Raw genomic sequence first — 17544 nt, 5'->3', positions numbered from 1 at the left:
AAACAATTATTCAAGTTCTGGCACGTTGTGAGATACAAGAAAGGGCCAGCAGGAGGAGGAGGAAGATGCTGACAATTAAAAATTCTGTCTGAGAAAATCACCATTAATTATTCTATTGAAGGCTTGAAGGTATATCAGCAAAATTCTGTAGTGAGAAATGTCATTTTTTTAAAAAACAAGCCCTGTAGTATTTCTCTGCCTCCTCTACTTTCTTGCAACAGTTAACATAAAAGACTGATTTGATCAAATTAATTTATTTTTTCTTTTTACTAATCTGCCTTATATTAAAATAGACTTTCCAAACAAAAATGAAGATTTGTCCTTTGCAGCAGAGAAATTTCCCCATGAAAAATACACAGAAAAAGGATGTGGTAAGGGGGAAAATTCTGATGTAATGATGCCACAGAAGAAAGTTTTGGGACAGAAAAAGGGAGATTTGTATATAAAGATAATTTCAAATTATCCCATAATCATGTTGTTGCATTGACGGAACACTCCACACTTCCTCAGAAGGAATTAAGGTGGAGTCAAGTCCAGACAACTTCAGAAAAACCACTTTGTATTTAAGGAGGATGTGGAAAAAGGTAGAGCAGCTTTCTAGACTAGCATGCAAATAGCACTTATAAGTTTTGCTAACGGAAGAGAGTCGACTGAGTTGGCTATGCAGCAAGAAACAAGACAAAGGGGAAAGAAGGGGAAGAGCTACAGACAGCCCTGAGAAAGAAAATGGAAATTTCAACTTTTTTTGCAATGATAGGGAAGTAAGGGTAAGAAGATAACTTCGTGTCCGTGGGACTGAACCAGAGCAAGCAGAAAATCTAAGACAAGGAAAAGAGTTCGTTGCAAGTTCACGGTGGATAATAGCAATAACAGCAATTACCATTGCTACTCCCAGATTTTGTTGCAAAAGAGCACACAGACAAGCTGGCAGAGGGAAGTGTACAGGAAACTCCAGATACACATTTTTTCTTAATGTTTCCAACTGCTTCACTGACTTTTTCCTGCTCCATGGGAACCCTTTCCCTCCTGAGAAAACTAATGAAAGTAGTTTCATATAGCTTGATTATTGTTAGTAGCTGTCAGTGTTTACCTTTTTTTTCTAAACAGTAAGTAAATGGTTTAATAGCAAGTAGTCACAACTAAAAGACCTGGTGCTTCTCTCACTTGAAACCTGGAATACTGCGTCCAGCTCTGGGGCCCCCAACATAAGAAGGACATGGAGCTGTTGGAGTGAGTCCAGAGGAGGGCCACAAAGATGATGAGAGGGCTGGAGCACCTCTCCTATGAAGACAGGCTGAGAGAGTTGGGGCTGTTCAGCCTGGAGAAGAGAAGGCTCTAGGGAGACCTTCTAGCAGCCTTCCAGTACCTGAAGGGGGCCTACAGGAAAGCGGAAGAGGGACTTTTTACAAGGGGAAGTAGTGACAGGACAAGGGGGAATGGTTTTAAACTGAGAGTAGATTTAGATTAGATATTAGGAAGAAATTCTTTCCTGTGAGGGTGGTGAGACACTGGAACAGGTTGCCCAGAGAGGTGGTAGATGCCCCATCCCTGGCCGTGTTTAAGGCCAGATTGGATGAGGCCTTGAGCAACCTGGTCTAGAGGAAAGGTGTCCCTGCCTATGGCAGGGGGGTTGGAACTAGATGATCTTTAAGGTCCCTTCCAACCCAAACCATTCTATGACTCTATGATGCTGATGCTCTGGAAGGCCAGGCAGTCCCTTGATAACGGGAGGCCTGACTGGAGTAGCAGCTCCTACACTTTGCTGTGCACTCATCATCTTCCACACACTCTTTTCCAAGTGCTCACCTGTGCTTTTCCCCAGGTTCTCCACCTTGTAACTCTGTCTCTTTCCCCAGGCATATGTGCCCATCTCCTTTCTGCTCCTCATCACCCACACCCAAGGGCCCCGACCCAAGCTTAGACGCTGCACAATCAACAGCTGCGGCATCCGTCCTCTCCTGGCAGGAGAGGTCACAAGGTGACTTGTCCTCTGACCCACCTCATTCTCACGGGCTCAGCCCTCCCCGGAGAGGACCCTTCCTTCCCCCCACGGGGCACGCAGGGCCAGGCTGCCCACCCGCCGGGCCGCCCCTCACCGCCAGCCCTGCCCTCACTTCAGCAGGTGTTCAGCACCGGGCCCCAGGCTCCTCACAGCCTGAGGCAGCGGGGAGGCGGGCGGAGGGCGGGCAGCCGGCCCTCCCTCACGGCCACCGCGCATCCCGGGCTCGGGCCGGCCCCCCGCAGGGGCTGAGCCCGCCGCCCGCCTTTTCCCGTAAACGCTGCCCGGAGGCGGCGGCCGCAGATAATCGAAACCGGAGCCCCCCGCCCCCCTCCTTCCCACTCTGCGCATGCGCACGGCACTCCCGGCCCTGCCGGCTGCCCCCTCCCCGCGTGCCGCCGGAGGCGTCGCCCGCTCTGCCGAGCATCCCGCCCGCCCCGCCGCCGCGCCGCTAGCCAATAGGGAGAGAGCGCGCACCAGCCGCGCGGTGACGTCACCGAGCCGGCCACGCCCCTCCTGCCCTCCTGCCGGAATCCAACGAACGAGAACGTGCAGCACGGGGCGCTTCCCCGCCTCCCGCGACGTCGCAGCCACCTCCTCCCTTCCCCTGCACCGACCGGGCGGCGGGTCCAATCAGAGCCTGCCTGGCGCCCTAGCCCCGCCCCGCCTGCGCAGTGACGTCACGGCCCATCCTTCGGCGGCGGAGACGTGCAGCCAATCAGCGGGGCAGGAAGCCGCGCGAGGTCCCCGCCCCGTCCCTGTCCCCCCTTTCTCCTCTGTCTACCCCCCGCACTGAGCGCTTGGCGGCGGCGAAGCCTAGTCCTGTCCGTGCTGGCGGCGGCGCCTCCCGGGGCTCGGCGGCATGGAGTGCGCTGCGGCGGGCGCCGAGTTCAACATCCTCCTCGCCACCGACTCCTACAAGGTGGGCGCGGGCACGGCGGGCGGGAGGGGGGGTCACCTCTGCGGGCGCCCTGGCGACGCCGCACCGGACCAAGCGGGCCTGGCGCCGGGGCGCTCCATCCCGCGGGGCGCCCAGCCAGGCCGTTCCCCGCCGCCACTGGGTCCCTTCCCCTGGCCGGGGCTGCGAGCCCCCTCCCCCCCCTCAGGGGGGGGGAGAGGGTGCCCGGCGGGGGCGGCGGAGGCCTGTCCAAGGGCTGCCCCCCTCCGCCCCGGCCCGCGGAGCGGGCGGCCGAGCCTGCTCCCCCGCCGGCTGCCCGGGGCGGCGCTGCCGGGGGCGGTGTGGGGCAGCGCCGGCGGCGGCGGCTGGGTGAGAAGAGAAAGTGAAAGCGGGCGGGATGGGCGCCGCCGTCCCACGGGCGCGGAGCGGGGCGGGCAGGGAGCGGGGGGCGGCCATGGCGGGCGGGCTGGAGGCGGGGGCCGGCTGCCGACGCCGAGCATCCTCTGGCCCGCGGCGGCCGCCGGGCTGCCCGGCCGCCTTCCGTCTGTCCGTCCGTCCCTCGCCGGGGCCGGGAGCGGGCGCACGTGCTGCCGCGGTAGGAGGGCGGGAAGCGAGCGGAGCGCTTGGGGTTTTTCCCGTGTTTCGTTTCCTCCCGCTGTGCTCAGCCCGGGTGGCGAAGCCGTGCGGGTTGCAGGCTGCCCGCGCTTCTGTGCCTGGTGGCGATGCGGGGCGCTCTGAGGAACCGGCTGACTCAAAACTGCTGTTTTCTAGTTCTCTGCTCAGTTTGTGGTCACTGCGGTGTCACACTTGGTGGGCAGGGTGATTCAGAGTAGGGGATCACACTTCACATCCCTCCCTTCCTTCTGTGAAATTACTTGAAAATAGCGTTGCTTGATAGCAACGGCCCAATACAGGCACCATCCGCGCTCCGATCTGGTGGTTTCTGACCCAGAAGCTCTTGACGTGCCTCACAACATGAGTGTGCCCAGGCCCAAGTCCTCCTCCTGCGCAGCGTTGCATTCATGTAACCATACAGCTTCTAGGCACGGGGCAGAGCCACCGTGTGACTCCCCGAGTCTGGTCGCACAGATGGGCCCTGTGTTTCCTAGACTGAAAAAACGAACTTTTTTTCCTGCATTGCGATGTCAAAGAGGTTGTTGGTGCTTTAAACAAAACTACAGTAACAGTCCTGAGAATCGTTATAAAGCAGTTATTAAGTTACAGTCCTTTAAAGATTTGACCACTCGGATGGGTTTCGGGGCGAAGGGTACTTCTAGGTAGAAGAGTTGAAAAAAGCAAATACGATGTTATGGCCAGGCCTTGTTACTGGCCAACCTCCAGAGTACAAGCCTCAGTACGTGCTCCTATTGCTGACTGGTGCTGTTGTACCTTTCCCAGCTCCTCTGTGATATTATTACATGATGGTACATAAAGATGCTCTTTTTGTAAAGAAATTCTTAATGCTTATTGTTGCTGTTTATGCGCAGGTGTGTTGGAAGACTGGAAGATGCTGATCAATCTCAGAGCAGCTCAGTCAGAGCATCCTAACCCTGCTATTGAGGGCTCACACAACTGCTTTCATTAAGGGCTTAATCTAGCTACAGTACTCTTCAAGAACTATGTTTAAGTATTCGTTATCAAACTTATTCAAATGTGGAAGATCCACTTTTCTTCCATGCCTGAGACTAATCACATTAAATACTGTAGGCCCTGGTTTAAACAGTATCTATTTAAAATATAATTTGCACACTGCTTTTCCTAAATTCACTGGATCTGCTCTAGGATTAGTGGTAGTGAGGAGCACTGGAGCAACAGATGACCACTTTGCTTCTGTTTTGTTTGCTGTTTCATAGGAAGGATGATTTGGTAACATTCCAGGAGTGGTAGAAATCTTAAAGAGGTAAAGTAAAGGCCTGAGTGTTTTGGTTTTTTTTTTCCCAGATTACAACTGAATTTGGATGAGGTTTTCTGTGGCAGCTGGGAGCATTTTGTATTACATTAAAAACAGTTGGAATTGTCTACTTTGCTCTGTTAGGACTATTCAAATTGTCTCTCTTCCTGTGTGCTTTTTTCCAAATCTTAGGAACTCCAGCGTCTTGAACAATGCTTAAACAAGTAGCTTCCTTTTATCTTGTTAGGTAATAGGAGCAAACATCACTTATCTTCTCCCTGGATGATACTGTCATTTCCTAATCAATGAAACACACTTAGTGAGAGCACTTTCGGTAACTATTGCACTGAAATATCTGGTAGTTTGCAACATCAAGCTTTTCACAGGAGGTACCAAACACACTTACTAGCAGTTAAAACAAAAATGAGAACTGATCTTGTGTGTTTTCCTTTTTTTTTTTTTTTTTTTTAGATATTTCTGCTGTATCCACAATTGTAGCAGCTCTTTGTGTGCAGGACTGTCTGTATATAACATTCAGACCCCGAGAAAACACATGTATCAGCTCAGAAGCTTACTTGGTGATCCTATTGCAGTAGATGCCGATCCATACAAAGTAATGTTGGTGATAAAAGTCATGTGGAAATAAAACAGCTCAGAAAAAAAAATATGCAGACTGTCCTAAACAGTACAATCCTAGCTTAGGCAGCTCTCCGTGAGTAAAAAGTTCTGGTATTTCAGGGTCATATCTGCCACAACTCATTAGTTTGAGTGTTAGCTCCAGTGTCCCAGTTCTCGATTGCTACAGTTGGAAACTTGGGGTGGAGAGAAAATTGGTTACTGGTTTAGTGCGTATAAAAATTCAGAAAAGTAATTTGTAGGCAAAGGTTCGAGATTCGTCTGTTGACAGTTAATCCAGCCTCCCCTCCCTCTAAACTATTTTCCTGTCTGTGTGCGCATCATAGGACATTTCCTCTTAAGTCGTAGAAGATTATCAAATATTCAGTTTCAAAATGTTAAAAGCTGTTTCTGAGAAACAACTGAGTATCATGCTAGTTTCTAGTATACTCGATATTTGTAGATAGGAATAGTTCCCAGTGGGTGAATTTCAGAGACTTGTTACACACTGGACCCAGTACTGAGCTTCCGGTATGAACTGGGGCTTACTGAATTGCTCCAGGATTTTGAGGCTGGGCTTCAAATTGTTCAGTTTATCTCTAACCCCCATACCAAGATAAATGTTTTTACATCAGTTTTTTTTTTTAATTCCTGTGTACTTTGTTGCGTATTCTTAAGCTTCTCTAAATCCCCCAACAGTGCAATTCCTCCTGTGTGCTGGGTATTATATGCCATCCCCTTGGAGTCTGGGTGTGGGCATATGGTGTGGTGTGTGTGCATAATAGCAGGCTTTTTAATTCTTTGGATCGTGAGACTTTCAAGAGAGTCATCAGTGTGGTGTTATCTGGGGAACCTCTTTGTGAGAATGTCCAGGATAGCAATGGTGCTTTTAATAGTAAAGTTCTCTGCTAGTGAGTCGGTATTACTGAAAAAGGGAAGCATTTGAAGCCAAAATCTTTATTGCTAGAAAGCTGCAAGTGAGGGGGTATCACAGGCTCCTTGAAGCTCACTGTTCCTCATGTGAACAGGCTGCATGATGCATGTTCTGTCTATAGCAAGAAGTCCCTGCAGTCTTGCCCCGCTGCGACAGTGAGGGCTCTGTTCCCTCGTTGCCCCTCCCAAGCAAAACGGTCCATGCCCTTCAGTTCCTCATTTGTCTGATGCTGTTGACACACCACCTCTCCATTTTCTTTCTCTTTGATTCCCAATGCTCTGTTTATCCCATATTTGTTTATTTCTTCATGGGCAAGAAATCTGCCAGGGTAGATGTGGTCTGAAACTGTATTGAGAGGATCAGGAGCTGTGTTCTTCGGTCAGAAGATACCAATGACTGACATATACCAGCCCTGTGTTGGATGGACCATGAGCTGCAAGTGAGGAAGGACTATCAAAATGAGGACTGAACCTTGTTTGCTACAGTAATAATAGCTTATTTTGCTTTTACCAGTGAAATGTGTTACTGTTGCTTGCATGTTTCGTAATTAAGCTGATAGCTATAATAAGCTGCCATGCAATTACCCCATAGGAGGAGCTGACTTGCTGTCTAGACTGTAAATGAGATCTGTTTCAGAATTCAGTCCTTCCTGGATGCTTCAAGGAAGACTGAAAGATATGTTTTAACTCTGTATGCCTTATGTGTTGAATTTTAAGTATTCATCACTTTGAATGACTTCTTTTATTTTGCACGGATGTAGGAGAGCATTTACTTCTGAAGCACTTCACGTGAGTGTGTGTTTATTCCAGGCTCTGACAGCCTGTATATTCTTTATTTAGAAGGCTAGAGGTATGCAAGGAAGAGACATGAGACTCTTTAGCTTATTGGTTTTGACTAGTACTTAATGACTGCAAAATATGCTTTTCAGCAGCCCATATATGTGTATATATATTTGTTTTTTAATCTTGTGGTGGAGGTGTGAATGTGTTCTCTTACCTCCTGTAATTCTGTCAGTGGAAAAGCATTGGAAACTTTCCTCATAAGAAGCAATCTTTGCTCCATTTAGGTCCGTTATCTTCCAAGTTTTGATTTGCAGTCACACGGTCCTGTTACAAACCCCAAGTTGTCCTTGGAAGGAACACTGCAACTGTACAGAATTCAGCCAATTTTTAAATTAATGGAAAGTAACCCCTTCCAGAGTCATTGAAACTTTCATTGTTGAAAATGTAAATGTTTTTTCCCTTTTCGTTAAGGAACAGGAAACTTGTAGCAGTATGAGAAGTGGTACAGCTGACTGTTCACAAATGTGTAAACGGTAAACATAAGTCATTTTGTCATCTTTGCTATGATAATCTTGGATGCAAAACAAACGGAAAGTTTTAGTGGTAAAGAAATCTGTAAAGTGTTACCTTTTTTAAACATTGTATTTTCTGTGAGCAATTTAGAATACCTTGTGTTCTAGTCCTTACACTTAACCTTGTTTTTTAAATGAATGTGGAAGTGGTCACTTACAGCATCTCTGCTGATAATGTGCAGCTTCCACAGGAATTCAGCTGCTTGCGTGTGCTCTCCTTAGTTTTCTTAGCACTGACTGATCTCTTAATTTTTTTTGCTCACCTTTGGTCCTCTTATTTTTCAATACACACACATATAAGAGATGATGAATGAACTAGAATACAGAGACATTAAAAGTGATACAAGATCACGATTCAGTCACAGAATAGTAGAATAGTTTGGATTGGAAGGGACCTTTAAAGGTCATCTAGTCCAGCCACCTGCAGTGAGCAGGGACATCTACAACTCGATCAGGTTGCTCAGAGCCCCATCCAGCCTGACCTTGAACACTTCCAGGGATGGGGCATCTACCACCTCTCTGGGCAACCTGTGCCAGTGTTTCACTACCATCAGAGTAAAGAATTTCTTCTTAATATCTAACCTAAATCTATGCTCTTTCATCTTAAACCATTATCCCTAGTCCTATTGCAGCAGGCCCTGCTAAAAAGTTTGTCCTCATCTTTCTTATAGGCCCCCTTTAAGTACTGAAAGGCCACAAGGTCTTTCAGTACTTAAGGTCTCCCCAGAGCCCTCTCTTCTCCAGGCTGAACAGCCCCAACTCTCTCAGCCTGTCTTCATAGGAGAGGTGCTCCAGCCCTCTCATCGTCTTCGTGGCCCTCCTCTGGAGTTGCTCCAACAGCTCCATGTCCTTCTTATGTTGGGGGCCCAGAGCTGGACACAGTACTGCAGGTGGGATCTCACCAGAGCAGAGTAGAGGGGGAGAATCACCTCCCTCAACCTGCTGGCCACGCTGCTTTTGATGCAGCCCAGGATACGGTTGGCTTTCTGGGCTGCGACCACACATTGCTAGCTCATATCCAGCTTTTCATCTAGCAGTACCCCCAAGTCCTTCTCCTCAGGGCTGCTCTCAATCCCTTCATCCCCCAGCCTATTCTGATACCAGGAGTTGCCCCAACCCATGTGCAGGACCTTGCACTTGGCCTTGTTGAACCTCATGAGGCCCACTTCTCGAGCTTGTCCCTTTGGATGGCGTCCCTCAGGCGAGTCAACTGCACTACTCAGCATGGTGTTGTCTGCAAACTTGCTGATGGTGCACTCGATCCCACTGTCTGCGTCATTGATGAAGCTCTTAAAACAGTGCTGGTCCCAGTATGGACCCCTGAGGAACACTACTTGTCACCGATTTCCATCTGAACATTGAGCTGTTGACCACTACCCTCTGGATGTGAACATCCAACTGATTCCTCATCCACCAAACAGTCCAGCCATCAAATCCATCTCTAAATTCCCAGTTTAGAGGGAAGGATGTTGTGGGGTCTGCATCAAAGGCCTTAGTGGAGTCCACATAGACAACATCCGTAGCTCTCCCCTTGTCCACTGATGTAGTTACTCCATCATAGAAGGCCACTAGGTTGGTCAGGCAGGACTTGCCCTTGGTGAAGCCATGCTGATTGTCCTGAATCACCTCCCTGTCCTTCATGTGCCTTAGGCATAGCTTCTAGGAGGATCTGTTCCATGATCTTCACAGGGACAGAGGTGAGGCTGACAGGTCGGTAGTTCCCAGGGTCCTCCTTTCTACCCTTTTTAAAAATGGGTGCAATGTTTCCCTTTTTCCAGTCGCCAGGGACTCCACCTGAGTGCCATGACTTTTCAAATATCACAGAGAGTGGCTTGGCAACTACATCAGCCAGTTCCCTCAGGACTCTGGGATGCATCTCGTCAGATCCCATAGACTGATGTATATTCAGGTTCCTCAGGTGGTCATGAACCTGATCTTCTCTTACAGTGGGAGCGACTTTGCACCCCCAGTCCTTGCCTTGTGGTCCATCCACTCAAGAGGTGTGGGAGGAAAGGTTGCCAGTGAAGACTGAGGCAAAAAAGTTGTGGAGTACCTCAGCCTTCTCCTCGTCCGTTGTTACCAGTTTGCCAGTCTTGCTCAGTGTGGGGCGGGTACACTTTCTTTGACCTTCCTTTTCTCGCTGACATACCTGTAGAAGTTCTTATTATTATTCTTTGCATCCCTTGACAAGTTCAGCTCCAGCTGTGCTTTGGTCTTCCTGACCCCATCCCTACACGACTGGTCATAACCTGCACTAGTTTACCCCGCTCATCTCATAAGAGCAGATGTCTCCCAATATTCTCACTTGAGATCTTAAACATTATCTTAATCTGTATTTGTTTCACTTATGCATTTTTAATAAGGGGTCTGGAGTCTGTCTAAGGCTACTTTCCTGTGGTGATCTGAAGCTCATGTATAACCAAAATAGTAAGATTGTACTTGACTATTAGATTTTTTTTTTTCTTTACTCGCTTCAAGTGTCTTGCACTTTACCTGCTATTGTTGGATGCCATTTTTGTTGAGTTATTAAGGGTTGATTCTTCTGAGGTTTCCTCTTGCGTTCAAATAAGCTTATCATTTAACCACACTAACTTTCGGTTTGGTTTTAGTTTCCACTTTTGTTTGTGGTGTGCATTCCTTTTGTGATTACTTTGGAAGCTACAAAAGCATCCTTGTTGAATATAACTGCTAGTCACAGTTGTGGTTTTGTTTTTTTTTTTTTCCTGAATGAGGTCAGCAATAACCTTATTAGCTTATTGGTTATGGCTCATCCCAGTGCAGTATATCTGATGAAGCACTCTTTTTGTTCCCAGGCACTGGTTCATCTCCTCATTGTCATTAACGATGTTGTTTTCCATATAGGTTATTGCCAACCTTTGCTTTTAACGGCTCTGTTGGCTAAACCTCATAAAGGTTTAGGTAAAGCAGCCTTTCATATCGGCCTCTTTCCACAATGTTTTCAAATAATAAGTAGTACTGTAACTAATGAGGATCTTGGAGGTGCTTCACAGAATCACAGCATCACAGAATGTTAGGGATTGGAAGAGACCTCAAAAGACCATCTAGTCCAATCCCCCTGCCGGAGCAGGATTGCCTAGATCATATCACACAGGAAAGCGTCCAGGCGGGTTTTGAATGTCTCCAGAGAAGGAGACTCCACGACCTCTCTGGGCAGCCTGTTCCAGTGTTCAGTCACCCTCACCGTAAAGAAGTTTTTCCTCAAATTTAAGTGGAACCTCCTGTGCTCCAGCTTGCACCCATTGCCCCTTGTCCTGTCAAGGGATGTCACTGAGAAGAGCCTGGCTCCATCCTCTTGACACTTGCCCTTTACATATTTATAAACATTAATGAGGTCACCCCTCAGTCTCCTCTTCTCTAAGCTAAAGAGACCCAGCTCCCTCAGCCTCTCCTCATAAGGGAGATGTTCCACCCCCTTAATCATCTTCGTGGCTCTGCGCTGGACTCTCTCTAGCAGTTCCCTGTCCTTCTTGAACTGAGGGGCCCAGAACTGGACACAATACTCCAGATGCGGCCTCACCAGGGCAGAGTAGAGGGGGAGGAGAACCTCTCTCGACCTGCTAACCACACCCCTTCTAATACACCCCAGGATGCCATTGGCCTTCTTGGCCACAAGGGCACACTGCTGGCTCATGGTCATCCTGTTGTCCACTAGGACCCCCAGGTCCCTTTCCCCTACGCTGCTCTCCAACAGCTCTGTCCCCAACTTGTACTGGTACATGGGGTTGTTCTTGCCCAGATGCAGGACTCTACACTTGCCCTTGTTATATTTCATTAAATTTCTCCCCGCCCAACTCTCCAGCCTGTCCAGGTCTCTCTGAATGGCTGTGCAGCCTTCCGGCATCTCAGCCACTCCTCCCAGTTTTGTGTCATCAGCGAACTTGCTGACAGCGCACTCTAATCCCTCATCCAAGTCATTAATGAATATATTGAATAGAACTGGTCTCAGAACCGACCCTTGCGGAACTCCGCTAGACACAGACCTCCAACTGGACTCTGTCCCGCTGACCACTACTCTCTGGCTTCTTTCCTTCAGCCAGTTTACAATCCACCTCACTACCCGATCATCCAGACCACACTTCCCCAGTTTAGCTGCGAGGATGCTGTGGGAGACCGTGTCAAACGCTTTACTGAAATCGAGCTAGACCACATCCACAGCTTTACCATCATCTATCCACCGGGTAACATCCTCATAAAAGGCTATCAAGTTGGTTGAGCATGACTTCCCGTTGGTGAAGCCATGTTGAGTGCCCCTAATGATCCCCCTATCCTTGATGTGCCTAGAGACAGCACCAAGAACAAGTTGCTCCATCACCTTTCCAGGGATGGAGGTGAGGCTGACCGGTCTATAGTTACCCGGGTCCTCCTTCTTGCCCTTTTTGAAGACTGGAGTGACATTCGCTTTCCTCCAGTCCTCAGGCACCTCTCCCGTTGCCCACGACTTAGCAAAGATGATGGAGAGTGGCCTAGCAATGACTTCCGCCAGCTCCCTCAGCACCCGCGGGTGCATCCCATCAGGGCCCATGGATTTATGGACATCCAGGTTGCTTAATTGGTCCCTGACCCAGCCCTCATCAACCAAGACAGATTCCTCCTCTATCCTGACTTCTTCTGAGGCCGCAGGGGTCCAGGGCTCCTCAGGACAGCCTCCAACAGTATAGACAGAGGCAAAGAAGGCATTCAGTAACTCCGCCTTCTTTTTATCCTCTGTCTCCAGGACCCCCACCTCATTCATCAGTGGGCCTACATTGCCTCTAGTGTTGGCTTTACCTGCAATGTATTTGAAGAAGCCCTTTCTGTTGTCCTTGACCTCTCTTGCAAGGTTTAATTCCAAGGACGCCTTAGCTTTCCTAGTTGCCTCCCTACATCCTCTGACAACAGACTTATATTCCTTCCAAGTGGCCAGCCCCTCCTTCCATGATCTGTACACCCTCTTCTTCCACTTGAGTTTGCCCAGCAGTTCCCTGTTCAACCATGCAGGTCTCCTGGTACCCTTCCTTGACTTCCTACCTGTTGGGATGCTCTGATCTTGAGCTCGGAAGAAGCAGTCCTTGAATGCTAACCAACTATCTTGGGCCCCCTTATCCTCTAGTACCCTGTCCCATGGGATTTCCCCTAGCAATTGCTTGAAAAGGCCAAAGTTGGCCCTCCTGAAGTTCAGGGTTGTGATTCTGCTAGCTATTCTGTTCCTGCCACATGAGATCCTGAACTCTACCATCTCATGGTCGCTACAACCAAGGCTGCCCTCAACCTTCACCTCTTCAACCAGACCCTCCTTGTTAGTGAGGATAAGATCCAGCAGCGCTCCTCTCCTAGTTGGCTCATCCACCATTTGCATCAGAAAGTTATCATCAGTGCACTGGAGGAACCTCCTGGACTGGGGATGGCTGGCTGAGTAGGCCTCCCAGCAAATATCAGGGTAGTTGAAATCCCCCACAACAACCAGGCCCTGTAATTGAGAGACTGCTCTCAGCTGCCTGTAGAAGGCCTCATCACCGTCCTCATCCTGATCCGGTGGCCTGTAATAGACACCCACAACAGTATCACCCCTGCCAGCCTGCCCCTTAATTCGCACCCACAAACTCTCAACTCGCTCCTGATCTGCCTCTGGATAGAACTCAATACATTCTAGCTGCTCACTCACATAAAGAGCAACTCCACCACCTCTCCTTAGCGGCCTGTCTTTCCTGAACAGGACATAGCCATCCATGACCACATTCCAGTCATGCGAGGCGTCCCACCAAGTCTCTGTAATTGCCACTAGATCATAGGCCCCCGACCGAACACGGATTTCTAACTCCTCCTGCTTATTCCCCATGCTGCGTGCATTGGTGTACAGGCATTTCAGGGAGCGAGCTGGGCACACCGATTTCATCACAGATTCACCCCCTGATTTCACCCCAGGGGGATGGGGGGCCTCCTGGTCTACCTCAACACTAGAGCGTTGCCCCAGTGGTGCAAGCCCAGCTACCACCCCATCCCCCTTCGAATCTAGTTTAAAGCTCTCCGAATGAGCCCTGCTAATTCCTGTCCCAGAACCCTTTTGCCCCTACGACATAAACCTTTCCCATGTATCACTGTCACACCTGTTGTCTTATAAAACCAGCCATTACCAAAGAACCCAAAGCCCTGCCTATAGCACCAGTCTCGTAGCCAGGTGTTAATAGAGAGAATCCTACTATTCCATCCCATGTCATCACCTGAAAATGGAAGGAGGGAGGAGAAAACAACTTGTGCCCCAGACTCTTTCACCAACCGTCCTAGGGCCTTGTAGTCTTTCTTCATCCCCCTCAGACTACGGGATGCAGCTTCTTCCCCACCTGTCTGGAAGATCAGCAGGGGGTAGTAGTCTGTGGCCTTCACCAGGTTGGGGAGTTGCCTGGTGATATCCCTGATTCGGGCTCCAGGCAGGCTGCAGACCTCCCTGTGATGGGGGTCAGCTCTGCATATTGGGCCCTCAGATCCCTTTAGGAAGGAGTCTCCAACCACTAAAACTCTTCTCTTCTTCCTTGTGGAGGAGGTAGCTATACGCCCGTCAGGTTTTTCTGACTGTGGTGGGACCTCTGATATAGGTTGCCTCTCCACCACATCCCCGTTGGACCGGCTGTATTCCACTAGGGCTTCATATCTATTGCTCAGAGGCACCTGTGGAGGCAAGGTAGGCAAGGAGGGCACTCGTCTTTTGCCACGGCCATAGACTTGCCTCCACTCACTCTTCTCCTCTAAGTTATTGTTTTCCACCTGAGAGGGGCAGAGTACAGGGGTCCCTCGATCCTGGGAGCTCTCCGGCAGGTGCTCCCATTTTTGTTGCAGGGAGGGCAGAGCCTGGCTCCACCAGTCTATCTCCATCTCAGCCTCCTGAATGCTCCTAAGCCTTTCTACTTCAGCTTGAAGCCTTTCAACCTGGCTTTGCAGCTGTGCCGCTCGGCCAAGCAGATCATCTACTTGCTCACAGCGCACACAGCCCCCTGACACCACAGAGACGGTGTAGCATTCCCTGCAGCCCGCAACCTGCACCATCGCCTCCTTCCGTGGGAGCTCTGTCTGGGTTCCCACATCCATTTTGGTCTTCTTCCACCGGGTGGATACCATTGTTCTTTCACTGAACTGGGAAATACCTGCTGGTGCCACCCCTGGTTCACAGCTCCTTGGCACCTTCCTCGCCTTGTGCACTGGGAGGGAGTCAGTGCCCTCCCCAAGGAGCTGCAAACAACTGCACCCTCTCCTGCCCTGGGACACACCCAGTCACTGCAGATTCACACAGGCACTGCTGAGTCTCCCTCTCCCACTCCCGTCTGGTCAGGGACTAGTCCCTGTCCTCCAGGAGGCTCTTTATCAACGATAACAGGGGGTGGAGCGTTTAAATCGCCCGCGGTGCCTCCGGCTACGCCCACTCCTCTCCTGATTCGTTGCCGGGAACCTCCGGGTCCGGGGTCAGAGGGAAGCAGCTCGGGGCTGATGCTCGCGGGGGGCTCAGGGGGGGCCCAGAGTACGAAAAACCGCCCGATGTCGCCCTCGCCCCCGCACTAACCTCGAGTCGCTGCCGCTGCTTTTCGCTGCTGCCGCCACTTCGCAGAAGTCTTCCCAGCGTAAATGGCAGGAGCACCAGTGCAGTAAAATAATATAACTCTTAAGTTTTATATGGGTGTGAGGATCCCCCAAATATCTCTCTTCTAGCACCAATAAGCCATTCTGACAGTGCACACCACAGCCTTTGCTCTCATTTTCACTTGTCACATAAAACAGGCTGTCCTGGTTTCAGCTGGGACAGTTAATTTTCTTCCTAGTGGCTGGTGTAATGCTGTGGTTTGGATTTAGGATGAGAAGGATGCTGATAACCCCCTGATGTTTCAGTTGTTGCCCAGCAGTGCTTACACCGAGTCAAGGACTCTTCAGCTGCTCGCACTGCCCTGCCAGCGAGGAGGCCAGGGGGGCACAAGAAGCTGGGAGGGGACACAGCTGACCCCAGCTGACCACAGGGATGGTCCATGCCCTGTGACTCCATGCTGAACCTGCTGAACAATAAAACTGGGGGGGTTGGCCAGGGGTCAGCGGTGGCTGCTCAGGGACTGGCTGGGCATTGGTCAGCGGGTGCTGAGCAATTGCATTGTGCATCACTTGTTTTGTATATTCTATTATAATCATTATTATTATTTTCCCTTCCTTTTCTGTCCTATTAACCTGTCTTTATCTCAACCCATGAGTTTTACCTGTTTTCCAGTTCTTTCCCTTATCCCACTGGTGGGGAGCGAGCGAAGGGCTGTGTGGTGTTTAGCTGCCTGCCGGGTTAAGCCACAGCACAGGCTACAGTCAATTTTCACCTACACTGGAAAGAATCTGGCTCACTTCAGTGTATGAGCAAGGCTTGCAGTACAGTGACCAGCCCACACCTTGGGCCCTAATTACTTGCAGCAGACCAGAAGTGCCCCAGCTGAGTGGCACAGCTACTACCTTCCTACCACGCTGCTTCTGGCTTATCTTCCACCTGTTCCTCTGGTTCTGCGTCCTTCTGGCTGTACAGTGTCATGGGTTCAGTAGCCTGGTTGTTCCATACCTGTTTTGCACTAAACATTTTTCAAAATAACTCCAGAAAATTCATATGCCATCTTAGCTGAACTGGTATCATCTTATCTCTTGCAGAATTATGGTACAGGTACGATCCTTCTGGATAGATATTTGGGGGTTTGTTTTCTGCACTGGAAGCAGGGCTTAAAGCATCTTCCTGATGGCTCATGTTAGCTCCCAGCTGACCTAGCTGAGCACCAGGAATAAACCAGTGTTGGAGAGTTTGGCTACACCTGACTTCTCTACTTATGTCAGACCTGGTTTTCTCATATTTTCAAATGAGTTCTATAGACTTAAATAACCTTTTAAAGTCCGTTTCATTGCGGTCTCTTGTATAACAAAACTTGTAGATTATAAGATTATTTGGCTTTTATGCGAGAGGTTTTCTTATCTAGCCTGTAAAAATGCAGCCTTTACCTCACTCGTCCCTGTTTTGTGATGAATACCTGTTAATTCCTTTTTCTTCAAGTTTAACTTCTAATGTTTGGGGTGCTTTTTTGGGTGGCTGATCTAAATGCAATTTGTGCTTCATGGTTTTACTCAAATGGCTGACTTGATTTAGTTAGTAGTGATGTAGTCCTTGTGGAGGTATTCTTTGTTCAGAATATACCTTTATTTGGATGAAATTTAATAAGGAGCTATCACAACTGGAATAAAAGTGCTCTATTTCAGTCATAGTACATAACCTTGTTGTAGATGGTTGTTCCAAGGGGGTGTTTGTCATACTTTGTGTAGGCAAAACCTAAACGACAGTCTTTGAACTAAATATCAAAAGGCCTTTGAAGATATTTTTGGGTTTTATTTTCTTGTAAGGGTCTCTTAATCCCAATAGGGGCTTTTGTTTGGGTTTTAGTGTGGTGGTTTTTTTTCTGTAGAGAAGGGGTTTTCTATTGACTTTATAGTCACTCCTGCTTATCAAGAGCCTGTCTGTAGAAGTCCTGCTTCTGTCATCCCCTAACTGAAAGCATGGATTTATCAATACTGTCTCAATCTCTAAGTCACATAAAATACATTTCAAATATTGTATGTTGTCACTGGTGGTTCTTTCCACTCTTCTTTAGAATACAGAAACATGCAAAACTTCATCTGACAGCAAGGAAAGCTCAGGCATTTTTTGAAGCATAGGTTTCATTGTCTGAGTGCCTTGAAGTGTTGTGTTGTGTGGGGTTTTTTTTTGGTTGGTTGGTTTGTTTTCAGTGGCATTCTTTGTATCTTCTGCGAACTGTTCCTGCTCCCTAGAGTTTGATCCTTTTTCAGACTTTTTTTACCA

At 49.0% G+C, this 17544-nt stretch overlaps 1 protein-coding gene across 1 annotated transcript in view; it reads left to right on the top strand.

Moving 5' to 3' along the window:
• The first annotated feature begins 2772 nt into the window (after positions 1-2772).
• The window catches only part of NAMPT (nicotinamide phosphoribosyltransferase), a 39553-nt gene continuing 24781 nt past the window's right edge, over positions 2773-17544 (top strand). The window contains exon 1 of the mRNA XM_068400900.1: positions 2773-2921. Within this exon, the coding sequence (XP_068257001.1) occupies positions 2862-2921 (60 nt within the window). The 5' untranslated portion in view covers positions 2773-2861. The remainder of the gene's footprint in view (positions 2922-17544) is intronic.

Source organism: Nyctibius grandis, chromosome 5 (genome assembly GCF_013368605.1).
Source record: "Nyctibius grandis isolate bNycGra1 chromosome 5, bNycGra1.pri, whole genome shotgun sequence".
Lineage (NCBI taxonomy): Eukaryota > Metazoa > Chordata > Aves > Nyctibiiformes > Nyctibiidae > Nyctibius > Nyctibius grandis.
The sequence above is the reverse complement of the archived record's forward strand: the minus strand, read 5'-3'. Positions and strand labels throughout refer to the sequence as shown.